The 14,801-nt window shown below is 44.7% G+C and overlaps 1 protein-coding gene across 2 annotated transcripts in view; it reads right to left on the minus strand.

Moving 5' to 3' along the window:
• The window catches only part of ANO2 (anoctamin 2), a 395,453-nt gene that overhangs the window by 285,503 nt on the left and 95,149 nt on the right, over positions 1 to 14,801 (minus strand). For both annotated transcript variants that reach the window (XM_054444248.1, XM_054444249.2), the window contains one exon: positions 5,348 to 5,446. In XM_054444248.1, coding sequence (XP_054300223.1) covers positions 5,348 to 5,446 — 99 coding nt within the window. The remainder of the gene's footprint in view (positions 1 to 5,347; positions 5,447 to 14,801) is intronic.

The raw sequence follows: 14,801 nt of genomic DNA on the forward strand, positions 1-14,801 counted from the left end.
GGACCCGTGCTCTAGGAAATGGAAATCCCCAGCACATAGTCCAAAGGCCATCTGTTCCTGCATCTCCACAGATTTCATGTCTGGATTTCTGGCTGCCTTGGCAGAGTTGAGGGACTGGGCCTGCTTCCCCCAACATTGCAGAGAAGAGAGAAGAGAGTCAAAGAGCAGAAACAGCCCTAGTCTTGTACCAATTGCGCTGCCTGCACACCTTGCTATGAATAACAATACCAACAGCAGTAATAACAGCAGTTCTCATGTGTTGTGTGTGCCTCTCTGCCAGGCATTCAGAGTACATCATCACCTCTTCCCTCCACAATGTGTATTACTCCCGTTTTGGAGATGCATGGAGCTCTGAGCCTGCTTTCCTAAAAAGGCATGACTTGCATGCAAAGGACACATAAGCTAAAGTTCTGGCATGCTCTGAGGGACAGCAAATGAGACCCCTGCAATATCAGTCACTCTATTAACAATAGCTACAAAAGCTCTGACGATTGGACAAAAGGGATTTTTCACCCATCCCAGGCATGTCACTTCTTCCAAATTTAGTGGACTCTGGCTGGATTAATATGATTTCATTGATGTGAAAGTCATCCCTAATAGCCTGCACCGACCTTGTCTCTGCTAGAGGCTTGAGAAATAAGAGAATGTAAAGGATGAGAAACGGAGTGTTTATTCATATATACAAAAAAAGCAAATGAGAAATCAACAGAAATGTTGACCACAATCTCTAGAAGAGCCATCTCGGTAATGAGCAGACGTAAGAAAGCACCTGCTTCCATACCGCCATTTCAAACCTTCCCAGGCTGCTTGGGGCCAAAGGCCAGGCCTTCCCACACCCTTCTGTGCATGGTTCTTGAGTGTCTCTCACAAAATGCTGGCTCTTCTGTTGTTGTTTTTGGAAAACAAATGCTTCCTTCCAAGATTCCCCCTCCCAGTTAATATCTGTGCTCAGGACTTGGAGTCCCTGGACACATTACAATGGATTTGTCCAGGTTTGAGATCTCGATTTTGTGATTTCCTCCCCATCTTCCCAGTCTCTCTGGACCCCACTGAGTTATGATCCAAACCTCCACTGCCTGGAGGATGCTTAACTGATCCCACGCCATGCCTCATTCTTCCTCCACGCTCCCCTCGCCGCCAGGATGTGGCTCCCAGCAAATGTGGTTTTTTTCTCATTTTGGTCACTTCCCAAACCCATTTTAAAAAGAGAACATGCCACCAGCCCCAACACTAGCCCTCCACAGACAGCGAGTCTCGTCCTCCATTTTCTATGCTCCTCTCTCAACTCAGGAACTGGGTTTAACCCAGACCCCCCACCCCTGGGATGAGAGCCTCAGATTAATTTTTACAAACATAGCATCCTACCCAGCATACCAAGTTATATCCCTCCTCATCTATGTATAATACCCTCTGTGAGCTCCACTACAAGCCATTGCCTTCTATGATAAAAAGAAGATCTGGGGCCGGGTGCAGTGGCTCATGCCTGTAATCCCAACAGTTTGGGAGGCTGAGGCAGATGGATCACTTGAGGTCAGGAGTTCGAGACCAGCCTGGCCAACATGTTGAAACCCTGTCTGTACTAAAAATACAAAAAATAGCCGGGCGTGGTGGTGCGTGCCTATAGTCCCAGCTACTTGGGAGGCTGAGGCAAGAGAATCGCTTCAGCCCAGGAGGCAGAGGTTGCAGTGAGCCGAGATTGTACCACTGCACTCCAGCCTGGGTGACAGAGGGAGACTCCATCTCAAAAAAAAAAAAAAAAAAAAAGAAAAGAAAGAAAAGGAAGATCTGGGGCCATGTGGTAAAAGGAAGCCAAAACAGTCCCCCTGAGTCGATTCTGGGACCAAGAAACTTTGGGAAAAAGTTCTTTCTGTTTTATCTGCAGCCTTGGAGGGGCAACCACATGGCTTTGCCTCTCCCTACTCCCTAACCCACCACATTGACAAACAGAATTGGTGCTGGGCTAATGAGTTACTACTTGACACAGTATCCCATCACTGCCTTGATGTCTGGGCACCTGCACTCCCCCTATGCTGCCCTGTGATTGTCAGCACCCTGAGGGCATGGCTTGTTTCTGCTCCCTCAGTGCCTCTCCAAGGACTTTCTTACAGAGGGAGCACTATTAGTGCTGGCTGCTTCTTTGGTCAGAAAGGAAGTTGACTGGGGGACTAAGAATTGAGAATACACATTAAAATGTCTCAGAAAGCAGACACAACAAAATCCTGCATTTACACAGCACGGGTTAAGAATCAGATCCTTACAACAACCTTCTAAGAAAAATAGGACAGGTATGAGTATGCCCATATCATAGATGAGGCAACTGAGGCGCTGAGAGATGGGATGATGTCCCCAAATCACAGAACGAATAACTGCAGAACCAAGGTTAGAAAGTCGCTTCTTCTGAGGACTCAACTAGCTCTGTGTCTACCAAAATGGAAAGTGGGGAGAAAAACCCAGAGATGGCTGCTTTATACTATGTTCTCACCCTCACCAACTCATCTACAAGTTCAAATGCAGGTACCACCTAAAAACTACAGATGTAAGTTCCAAACAGCTAATGTATAGGGGCACTGAAACTCTGAAGGCCAAGATGTCATTTATCCAAAACTATGCTCTAAAAAGCATAAGCGTGTGAAAGGATAAAGGAGATACCAGAGGGACCAAAGGCAAGCACTACCGGGGAAGCCAAGTCTGGGACTGAGGAGGAGAAGGTGGCAGAAAGACAAGAGATGTGGAGGTGTCTGGCTGGGTGTGGTGGCTCATGCTTGTAATCCCAGCACTTTGGGAGGCCTAGGCAGGCAGATCATGAAGTCAGAAATTCAAGACTAGCTGGCCAACATGGAGAAACCCTGTCTCCACTAAAAATACAAAAATTAGCTGGGCGTGGTGATGCGCACCTGTAATCCCAGCTACTCAGGAGGTTGAGGCAGGAGAATTGCTTGAACCTGGGGGACGGAGATTGCAGTAAGCCAAGATCGCACCACTGCACTCCAGCCTGGGCGACAGAGCAAGACTCCATTTCAAAAAAAAAAAAAAAAAGAGAGATGTGGGGGTGTCATAGGGTGTGCAAAGAACAGAGAGAGAGGCTAAGAGAAGGCATCAGAGGTGGGGGGTGGAAGGAAGAGAGAAGAGAAGGAAAAGAATGAGAGCAGAAAGATGGGAAGGAAAGCAAAGAAGGAAAATAAGCAAGCGGAGGTTGAAAAAGGACACACTTTTCCTATGCCTCTAGGTTTCCCCTAAAAGGATTACCCTGGGGGATGGAAATCATAACATGGGCATTAGAGTTTTGCTCACCTCCTTTCCAAGGATCAGCAGCAGAGATTAAAACATAGGAAACAAGACAGAAATAGAATGAGGTTAAGAGAACATTACACATTCAGATAAACCAGAGAGAAAGGAGAATAATATATTGGAGTTAGAAGGAAGACAGAAGAAAGAGGAGATAGGGTTGGCCAAAATAGGACCCCACCAGGAGGAAGCAGAAGCCTCCACCCAAAGCTGAAACTAGTATCATGTTGCCAGGAACTCCAGAGAACATCAGCTAAGGAGGAGCAGAGATCCAAAACTAAGATGGCGCCCGCATTTGAGGGCTGCAGTATTAGGAGTGAGAGGACTGAAACTAGGAGACAAAAAAACGCAGCAGCGCAATTGAAGGGGAAAGACACAGCATATTCCTTGTGAAACTGAGACACTTCAGGCATGTGACCCCCCCTCCCCAACACCAAAAATCACCTTTTGTTGGCAAAATGTTTATAGCTAATATTTGTGTTTGTGTTTGTTCATTGCTTAATAAGCATTTGTCCAGCTGCCATGGAGTTATTGTCCATTGTAATAAATCTATAAGAACAGAACCCATAGACTTTATTCTTCTCAAGTAGAGGATTCATGATGGTATCAGTCACATGCTGGTATTTGATGAGTGATTTTTGATGGAGATAGCAGATCTGTTGGTAGTGAAAATGGTGTTAGCCAACAATGTAAATCAGAATGGTGTTGCTGACTATAATGATAGCACTGAGAGTGGGCATGGTGACGAGGGGGCAGGTGATTACAGTGGTGGTAGAGAAGGCAACAAATATGGAATTCTGTTCACAGTGGGCAGCATGAAAACTATGATGATGGTAGTTACAAAGAGCAAGATGATCTTTGCCATGGTAAGTCAGCACGTATACAACTACACTATGGAAAGGGGTGTGTGTGTGTGTGTGTGTGGTGTATATGAGAGAGAGAGAAGAGGGGGTAGAGAGAAAGAAAGAGAGACCACCCACAGTTCACCCATGGTTAAACTAGAGTGCCATCTGCCACAGGACCCTCCCTAAGAGACATCGCAGATGGTCAAAGTCAATAGCCACCCCTTTCCCCTAAAATACCTAATGAATAAAGAACAGAGTATCTGTGAGCACATGCTTCCTTTCTCTTTGGAGCTATTTGCTAGATTTTGTTACACAAGGAGACATGTCACCTAGAAATTCCCCAGGCAGATTTTTTTTTTTTTTTTTTTTTGGTAGAGGTGGGGTTTTGCTATGTTGCCCAGGCTGGTCTCAAACTTCTGACCTCAAGGGATCCTTCCACTTCTCCCCCACAAAGTGCTGGGATTACAGGTGCGAGCCACTGTGCCTGGCTTCTGGGTAGATTTTTAAATTATGTATAGACCATCCTGGATTAAAAAAAAAAAAACTACCTCAAACATCATCTAAACTGTGTGGCTGTCAACCCAGACGTGCATCAGAACCTCCTGGGGATTTTTTGCCTAACACTGATGAGAACTTCATTCCATACCAACCAAGTAGGTCAAATTCCCAGGGATGCGACACTGGCATGAACAGTTTGAAAACACTTAGCAGGTGATCTCAATCAATTCCCTTGATTAAGAACCTTCTTATTTACAGAGGAGAAAAGTGAAACCCACCACCACACAATATATAGTGACAAAATCGTAACTAGAATAGGTTATCTCCACAGTAAATTGGTGCTGTTTCCCCTGCACACTGCTGACTCAGTCAGCGTGGCTTGCAGCCTTCTCTCATTACTCTATTCACTAAAGAAGTGTCTGGCTGTACTAGGACCCTGAGAAGAGAGAGAAGGGAGGTGAAACAGAAAAATGAAGAACACGGACAGGGACAATGTGTTGCTTCTCATGGAGCAAACCCAGCCAGTGCTCTTAGGTGGGAGGATCTCCCTCCCCACCCCAACTCTTCCCCGTTCCCCACCTCCCCGCATCATGGGTCCCTGGGGAGGCAAGTGTGATTTCGATTCCACAAAACCCACATCCCACCTGGCCCTATTCCCAAATTATTTGCATCCATCCAGCCCTCAGGAGGCCCACAACCCAGGAGAAACATGCTCATACTTTCTTGGTAGGAACTTTGATCTTCAAGAATTCTGCCTCTCTGGCCAGCACCTGCCACGGGGCGTGTATCCGGACAAAGATGGAGCCCTGGCTTTTATTCTGCAAGGTACAAAGAAAGAACAAATGGAAACACTTGTAAGGACATAGCTTAAATTCCTGGTTCTTCAACTGTTCCACACCAAGAAGCCCAACCCGTTGTTCTTCAGTTTCTCGTTTTCGTTCTCTTTAAAATTCACCAGGGACCAGTCCCTTCCCACCTGTACCCAGTTCATCAGTCTATTCCAAAAATGCTCTCATCGAAAACAGTAGGATAGTGTTCCCAAAGTGTGGCCCCTGGAAGTTTGGTAGCTTCAGAGGAAAAAAAAAAAGCAAGTTAAAACAATTTTGGTCACAGATTTGAAATATAAGCAATCATGATTTTCATGGAAATCTCATTACACTCTTAATAACAAGTGGTTGGTTTTCCACTGCTCACATTCAGTGAATAGCCTGCAACTTGTCTCCATTCACACGTTTTTACTGTTTATTGTTCAAGTTTGTATTTTTGTTCTACTGTCATGCCGTTATAGCCCCAAACCACAAAAGTGATCTACTAGAGCCCAGAAGTAATACTATAAATCATAATGACAATGGTACATTGCAAGATAATATAAACAGGGCTCCTATATGAATACAGAGCATGAATCTATGTCTCAGGATAAGTGACTGTGTTGTGTGTTGATTTCTCTCAAAACATGAAAAATAAGGACAGAAAATGCAGTGATGAGTATTTGAAAATCAGGTTTCATTGACCCAGCAATTCATCTGGCCCTTGTCACCATGTCTGTTACAAATAGGTGTCAGATTATGAGAGGAAGGCACCTCATCTTCAAATAAACACTCACTTTTTTTTTCAGAACAAGCACACAAAGGGGAAAAAATACTTTCTGATATGAATTTAATTAATTTTGTCACTAAAGAACTAAAGAGGACCAAAACCAAGTAGGAAAAACTGGCAAAAGTCTCATTATTGGTGAGAAGTTTCTAAAACTACCTGCAAAATTAAGCACAAGCATTGTGTTTAAACTCCTTCACTGTGTTCAGAGAGAAGGAACAAGCTGATAGCACAATCCTTCATTCCGCCCTCTGATCTTGGTTTAGTGTTGAAGACTATGTAGAAAATCTTCAACTCACAGGCTCTGACTGTCTGCATTTTCAGTGTGCCTGGCAGAGAGATAGACGGCAAATAGAAGACTACGTCCCCCCCTGAAGAACACTGCCTATGGAGGTGCTCACATGTGTTTTTGAGATGAGGAACAAAATAAAAAGATGTCTGATGGCACTCATTAATGCAAGTGAAAACTATTTCTATTATTCTTCAATGGCAGCTCCAAAATATGTTCAGTAATTCAAACGTCCAGAACCAAACCTCACTTTGAGGAAGAAAGCTCATGACTTACAAGGCAGAAAAATGAAGAATAAACCAAGATTTCACAAGGAGATTGGACTATGGTGTGAAAGGCTTGGGTAGTCTAGAGTTTGAAAATATCTGAAAATAACAATTACCACAATGCATATTTATTGAGTGTGTATTATGCGCCAGAACCGAGTTAGGTGGTCACGTGCATTAGCTCAGACAATATTTGCAACTATGCTGTAAGGCCAGTACTACCACAATCTCTGTTCCACAGCTGAAAAAACCAAGGCAGGGAAAATGTAAATGATTTGCCCAAAGTTACACAGATAGTGCAATAAAAATAGTGTTCAGATATGACATAGTCACTCAGGATAATTAAGAAACACACCCAAGGACTGTAACACAATACAAAGACATGTGTTTAGGCTAAAATCAAATCCAAGGGTTGATAAGGAACCTATGTGGCAGCCTTAAAATGAAACCTTCCCAATCCCAAGTGTGTCATCGTTCTGACAAAATACTGAAAGCGGCCTTCAGCAAGAAATCTCCCCAATTTTATCTTTGGTTTTGCAGGACTACTAGATAGAATCATCAATCACTTGCTGCTACTTCTAACTGTAATTTAAGCTTTTCCAATTAAGTGAAAATAAAGGGAAAGAAAAGAAACCATCTGTGAAGCTGACCTGCAAGCCCAGCTCTCCATCACGGCTCCAGAAGTTATGTTTTTGGTGAAAGATGGCAAACAGCATCATCCCTCTCGCTAAGAGGAGATCACGACGATTACGAATGTTAACATATTACCCTTTGTCTTTATTTTCAGATTGTGATGAATGCTGTTTTAACTTTCTTTAGGGTCGGTGGCTCAAGTGCGTAACAAATGTCCATTAAGTGGGTGCAGATGTTCTAAGTTTGAGGTAGGGTTGGGAGGGCAAGGGTCAAATTCCAAGACCTTGGTGGCAGACTGCTAGCTGTAGCCTGACAGCTGTTCTCATGTTCTTCATTTTTAACAAAGCACATGGCTGTCCAGCATTAAGACCACATCTCCCTTGCAATGAGGTGTTTCCATAAACAGTATTTCTGGCCAGTGTCGCGAGGTGGAAGTATCTGGTAACCTTCTTCAAACACAGCAAGTAGGTGCTTTTTGCCCCGTCATTTTCTTCCATCCCCTTAACCTGCTGCCTGGAAGATGGACACAGACATTTTAGACCTTGAGGTTAAAGTCCGGGCCAGAAACAGCAAAGTTGTCAAGAGAGAAGCTGGCTCTGGCTCTAGAGAGTGTCATAGCAGCCCTGGGCTGCCTTTAGATTTTTACGTGAAAGGTAGAATTCTACCTTGTTTATCCACGGTGATTTTAGAGGCTCTATCAATTGCAGCCTAATCTTACACTAACCAATGCAAAATCGTTTCCCAGTATGGGGTTGTTAACTTCCTCCGGCAGAGCATGCATCTCTACTCTCCTCAAAAGGAACTTATTTTAAATGAAAACAAAAGCAGGAATGCAGTTTTGTGGATCTAGTCATGTTCCTTTCACACTGTGCAATATTGTTACCTTCTCATAAAAAGGAAAACATACCCACCATTGTGAAATATTAGCTGATGTGACTGGCTGTGTCTCCAGAGAAAAAAATAACTCCTTGAAAGCTCCGGAGCACAACCATCACCGAATGCATCCCCCAGGAATCTAAACCCGAAGGTTAACATGTATTGACTTTAAAAAAATTTTTCCTTGTCCCCTAGGCCACTCCAACACCCATTCTGCTCTGCTTGTGGATGTGGGTTCTTTTAGGCATAGTAGGGGAGTGGAAGACCTTGGAGCTTCCAAGTTAGACAGAATAAGATCTGAATCCTTAGTTATTGTGAATAGTCCTGCAATAAACATGGGGGTGCAGGTATCCCCTTGATATACTGATTTCTTTTCCTTTGGATCCATACCCAAGAATGGGATTGCTAGGTCATATGCTAGTTCCATTTTTCGTTTTTGAGGGACCTCCATTCTGCTTTCCATAATGGCTATACCAATTTACATTCCTACCAGCAGTATGTGAGAGTTCCCTTTTCACTGCATCCTTGCCAGCCTTTATTTTTTTGGTCTTTTTTTATAATAGCCATTCTAACTGGGGTGAGATGATATCTCATTGTGATTTTGATTTGCATTCCTTGATGATCAGTGATGTTAAGCATTTTTTCATATACCTGTTGTCCATTTCTATGTCTTCTTTTGTGAAGTGTTTATTTAGATCCTTTGCCCAGTTTTTAATTAGATTATTTGTTGAATCAACCTAAATGTCCATCAAGAGAAGAATGGATAAAAGAAATGTGATATGTATATACATATGTGCACTGGAATAGTACTCAGCCATAAAAAGAATGATATCCTGCTATTCACAGCAATATGGATGAGCCTGGAGGACATCATGTTAAGTGAAACAGCCAGACACAGAAAGACAAATACCACATGTTCTCACTCATATGTGGAAGCTAAAAAATATTTGAGCTTATGGAAGTAGAGCATAGAATTGTGGTTATTGGGCCGGGCACGGTGGCACGCCTGTAATCCCAGCACTTTGGGAGGCCGAGGCAGGCAGATCACGAGGTCAGGAGATCGAGACCATCCTGGCTAACATGGTGAAACCCCGTCTCTACTAAAAATACAAAAAATTAGCTGGGCGAGGTGGCGGGCGCCTGTAGTCCCAGCTACGTGGGAGGCTGAGGCAGGAGAATGGTGTGAACTCCAGGGGGTGGAGCCTGCAGTGAGCTGAGATCGCGCCACTGCACTCCAGCCTGGGCGACAGCAAGACTCCATCTCAAAAAAAAAAAAAAAAAAAAAAAAGAATTGTGGTTATTAGAGGCTGGGGAAAACGTGGGGAGGGGAGGATGGGGAGAGGTTGGTTGGTTAATGGATCCAAAGTTAAGCTAGAGAGGATGAATACCTTCTAGTGTTCTGCAGCACTGCCTGGGTAGGATTCATATAATTTACTGTATGTTTCCAAAAAGTTAGAAGAGAGGATTGTGAATGTTTACAACACAAAGAAATTATATATTAGGGGTGACAGATATGCTAACTACCCTGATTTAATCATTACACATTGCATATATGTATCAAAATATCACTCTGTATCCCATAAGTATGTACAGTTATGTCAACTAAAAGTAAAAGGAAAAAATATATTTGTGACAGCATTAGTTCTAATAGCAAAATACTGAAAAAAAACAAAATTAATTATGGAACAAGATTAGAAAGGGAAAAAAACTATCTAGGTGTATAGCTTCCCTCATAGTTTAGAGATTCAAATAGAATCAGTATTTCCCACTAATTCTGGAATCTTCACCGCCTGAAAATAAACAGAGACCTATGCCTCAATTATTTAAAAAAAAAAATGATTTGCCTCCGGAATTTTGCAGCTGTGGGAGCTTAGGTAAGTCACTTAACCAAATGAGCCTCACCTTCTTTATCTGAATAAGGAGGATGAGAAATGTTGCATGGCTGTTGTGAGAATTGCAGATGAAGTAGGTGAAGTCCCTGCTAGTGTGCCTGAAATGTGGAGTGTTCAATAAACGTCAGGCATTACTATAGAGATTAGCTCTACCCAGGTAAAATGACTGCTTCTCGACTGTGGGACAGTATCTGAAACTTCTTCTCTATTCTTCAAGCACCTAGCACGAGACTGCACACACAGCAGGTCCTCACTGGGGAAAACCAGTTACCGTTAGATTAAAAGTATGAATGAGTAATCCTGGTTCCTTTATTGTCTTTCACTTTTAAAATTATCTACAAGATTTTCAAAATGTCCCACATGTCCTAAAGGAAATCACAGGTTCAAAATATAGTGCATCTCCAGAATTTGGGGACAAGGTCAGAAAATATAACTTGCTGAAATCGACAGGAAATTTAACACAACATTAAGAGATTAGCCATCAGAGGATATAACCCATCCCTAAAGAAGATGTTATAAATAAGTAATCAATATGACTGGTGGGACTCCTAAATCTCAACAGGCAACTAAAACGTCAGTTCGTGTAAAATGAGCTGTAACACATAATTTGGTCCTTGTCATCAGAGAAGGGAGAACCAGGGCACAGATATTTCTGTAGGAAGGCCCAGGCCTGTCAGTCTAAAGTAGGTAATTTTTCCAGGGACAAGCAATGTGAAATATATAACAGAGCAGGAAATGTCTCTAGCTTAGTTGAAATGTCTCAAAAAACTATGCAATCCTTTCACTGTGACTCCATTTTCATAAAGCCCTACAAACCCTGCTTCTCTAGTTCTTGGTATCAGGGAGAGTTACCCAAGAAGACGGTGTGAGTACTGTGGCCAAAGGAAATGAATAAAATGAATACTCCTCAATCAGAGCCTGACTTCTGAGTTCACCGGTCTCTCTCTTTTTTTTTTCCAAGATGGGGTCTTGCTTTGTCTCCCAGTCTGGAGAGCAGTGGCATGATCTTGGCTCACTGCAACCACCTCCCAGGTTCAAGCAATCCTCCCACCTCAGCCTCCCGAGAAGCTCGGACTACAGGTGTGCACCACCATACCCAGCTAATTTTTAAATACTTTTTTAAAGATGGAGTTTTGCCATTTTCCCCAGCCTGATCTCAAACTCTTGAACTCAAGCGATCTACCTGCCTTGGCCTCCCAAAGTGCTAGAATTACAGGCATGAGTCACCGCATCTGACCTGTCCATTTCTTTTAACTCATGATGTCCACTGGTTTCCCAGACCTGGTCCTCCACTAAGTAAACTGGTAGAGAACTGAGTTCACAAAGAGGCTAAGTCACGTCTCATCTTGAACCTGTGCCCTGCCCAGTCTGCTGACGTCTCACTCCCTCCCTACCCCGCTTCCTCTCTAAAGTTAACTCGACAGCAAGCCTGATGATTTGCACATGGTCTAAGGTACCAGCCCCTCTCACCCTCCTCCCCAGGCTCCAGCACCCAGCCCTTCTCACTGTCATCTGGCTGTTCCACCAGCTTCCCACCCTCAAGCCTCCTCACATTCTATCCCTCCATTGCAAAGCTCTCATCATCCCCCATCCCACCCAACTCCTATTTGGGTCTCAGCTTAAACATTCCTCCCTCAGGGAGCCTCTTCCTGAGTCGTGGATTATGCCTGGTCCCTTCCTCTTGTTTGTACAATTCCTCGTCTTTCTCCTTCACAGCATGGACCCGCTATCACTATCATTGTGTCACTAGGCATCTCATACCCTTCTTCTCTGCTAGACCTGTAGCTCCATGAGGACAAAGAATGAGTCTGTCTTGTTGTTTGCTTTGTCCTTAGCAGCCACCACAGTACCTGACATATAGTAAGTGCTCAGTAAATATTTCTGGCAACTTCAGTACACATATACTGTATTCCTATTCAGTACACATATTCCTATTCAGTACATATATTCCTATTCAGTACACATATACTGTATTGCATTTGGATCCTGTAACCGATCTCTAAAAATTAGCTACCATGGCCCACAAAGTAATTGGTGACCTTTGGCCAACAGAATTTAAATCTAATTCAGTTTTGAGAAAATAATTCAATTACCCTTAAGTGTCATTTTTGAATGTGTCTCTCATATTCACAGCTAAAGTTACTAAAGTTTCCACCTGACCAGGAACCATCTAAAGATCTTGGAGGGCCTCTCCATCCTCTTAATAGCCCCAGATGCTCACTGCATTTGCAGACCACTGTTCCCTTTCCTAGAGGCCAAAGGAATTGACACAGCCTCACTCGTGCTCACAAAACACAACCTGAACTGGATATATCAGAAAGTTTTCTGCCTCATAGGCTTCTGGGGGTGTTATAGCATTAAGGAGAAGAATCAGGAATACTCTGGAAAATAGACAAGGCTTCAAATGTCAGTCTTTGATGTCTTCACTCAGCAAGCATTAGACTGCCATGATGCTAGTCAACACCCCATGCTGACAGTTCAAGGCAGGGCCAGCTTAGGGACACAGAGGAATTTCAGAATGGTGAACTGATTTGGCCACAGGACTCTAGAGTTGGAAACACCTCCAAGCACACCTAACATATCTTTCTCCAGTAACAAAGGAAGACCTGCAGCCCAAGAGTCTGTGCTGCATAAGCATAGACATACAGCTAATTACAAGCAGACCCAGGTCTCGTGGGACCAGCATTCATCCCACCCTGCCATCCTGAGGGCTGCCAACCATCCGTGGCAATCCTGCAGCCCCTCCCTTCACAAGAAATTAGGGAAGCAGGGGAAGGAGGAATGGGCTAGGGAGTGAGGGAAGCAGGGACTAGTACCCCCAGCCACCTCTCTTCCGCACTCCAGGCCCCTAGCAGGGACTGCAGGCTGTGCTCCTGGTGAAGTTATCCTCATTCTTTTTGTCTTCTTGTTGTTATCCAAAGCTTGCATGTGGATAAACAAGACAACGTCCTCTCTCTAGAGAGACAAGAGTGAGCGGGAGGCAGCCCTAGCCAAACACTGGAAACTGATACTCCTCAGGCCTCCTTCCCCACAGCCCTGCCAAGCCACCTCCATGCTGACCCAAGGGGCCTGAGTGTACTCTGGTCCCGGGCCCTGCTGTGAGCTAAGAACATCAGCTGCAGCACATCGGCGCCCGGGAATGGCGCTGTAAGGAAGGGTGGGGGGATGAGCCTGTCGACGATGGAGGAGCAGAGAGGAGACAGACTCCCTTGGACTCCCCTAAGACATCACCAGCGCCCCCAACCGCACCTGCTGGGAGCCCCACACTCTCAGATCATCACTATTGAAGCTCACGCAGCTAGAAGACAGGGGTGCTGAGATGGTGGCCAGGGCAGCCATCGTCACAGGCAAAGGAGGAGGGTGAGGTGTAGCCTTGAGACAGAGGGCTTTTGAAATAAGAACAGGAATTCATCTGAGACAGGCCTCCCATCTGCTCCATTTGAGGAACACCATAGTCTACCTGTGTCATCGTGAAGATCAAAGCCTTAACTTCCTTTTGGCTCTCAAGAATGTACGGCCTCTGATCGGGGCAGGCTCTGCCTGGTCCTCCCGAGACACAGGGATTTGGGATTAAGCACAGGGAAGAACTTCCTACCTAGGGAAGGAAAGATAGAAATTTGCTCTCCTGGGAGCTCCTGGATGAGAGTACTGGAGTCTCCTCTCCAACCCTGTCCTGCATGGGCCAAGGTGAGGGTGGCCAATAATAAGCAGAGGCAGAAGACAGAACCAAATGCCCACCAAGCCCCATCCCAGAGACCCACCAAGACCAGCAGCAGGACCCTTCCTTCTTATGGAAAAGACTTCACCTGGTTCCCAACCAACAACCAGGGACAACCCAGGGTCCTATGGACATGAAAACTCAGCCACTTTTGTCGTATTTCTGGGTGCCAACCTGGGCAGACACCCAGAACGGGTGATCTCTGGACCTATCACCACAGTCTCCACTCTGTGTATCACACATCATTGCACTCCAGCCAGAGGCAGCCCAGGAACAACTCCTCAAATCCCAGGTGAAGAGGAAGCAGTGAGGGGAGCCCAGGGAGACTGAGGAGTCAAACCCTCTGATAGGGTCTGACTGTCCCTGCCCAAATCTCATCTTGAATTGTAGCTCCCATAATTCCCACATGTTGCAGGAGGGACCTGGTGGGAGGTAATTGAATCATGGGGGCGGTTTACCCCATACTGTTCTCGTGGTAGTGGATAAGCTCACAAGAGAGCTGATGGTTTTATAAGGGAAAACCCCTTTCTTTCTTTCTTTTTTTTTTGAGACAAAATTTCACTCTTGTTACCCAGGCTGGAGTGCAATGGCGCAATCTTGGCTCACTGCAACCTCCACCTCCCAGGTTCAAGCAATCCTCCTGCCTCAACCTCCTGAGTAGCTGGGATTACAGGCACCCACCACCACACCCAGCTAATTTTTTGTATTTTTTTTTTTTAGTAGAGACGGTGAGGGGAAACCCCTTTCATTTGGTTCTCAATTCTCTCTTGTCTGCTGCCATGCAAACACGTGCCTTTCACCTTCCACCATGATTGGGAGGCCTTCCCAGCCACGTGGAACTGTGAGTCCGTTAAACCTCTTTTTCTTTATAAATTACGCAGTCTCTGGTATGTCTTTTTTAGCAGC

The sequence above is a fragment of the Pongo pygmaeus genome, chromosome 10 (assembly GCF_028885625.2).
Source record: "Pongo pygmaeus isolate AG05252 chromosome 10, NHGRI_mPonPyg2-v2.0_pri, whole genome shotgun sequence".
In the NCBI taxonomy this organism is placed as follows: Eukaryota; Metazoa; Chordata; class Mammalia; order Primates; family Hominidae; genus Pongo; species Pongo pygmaeus.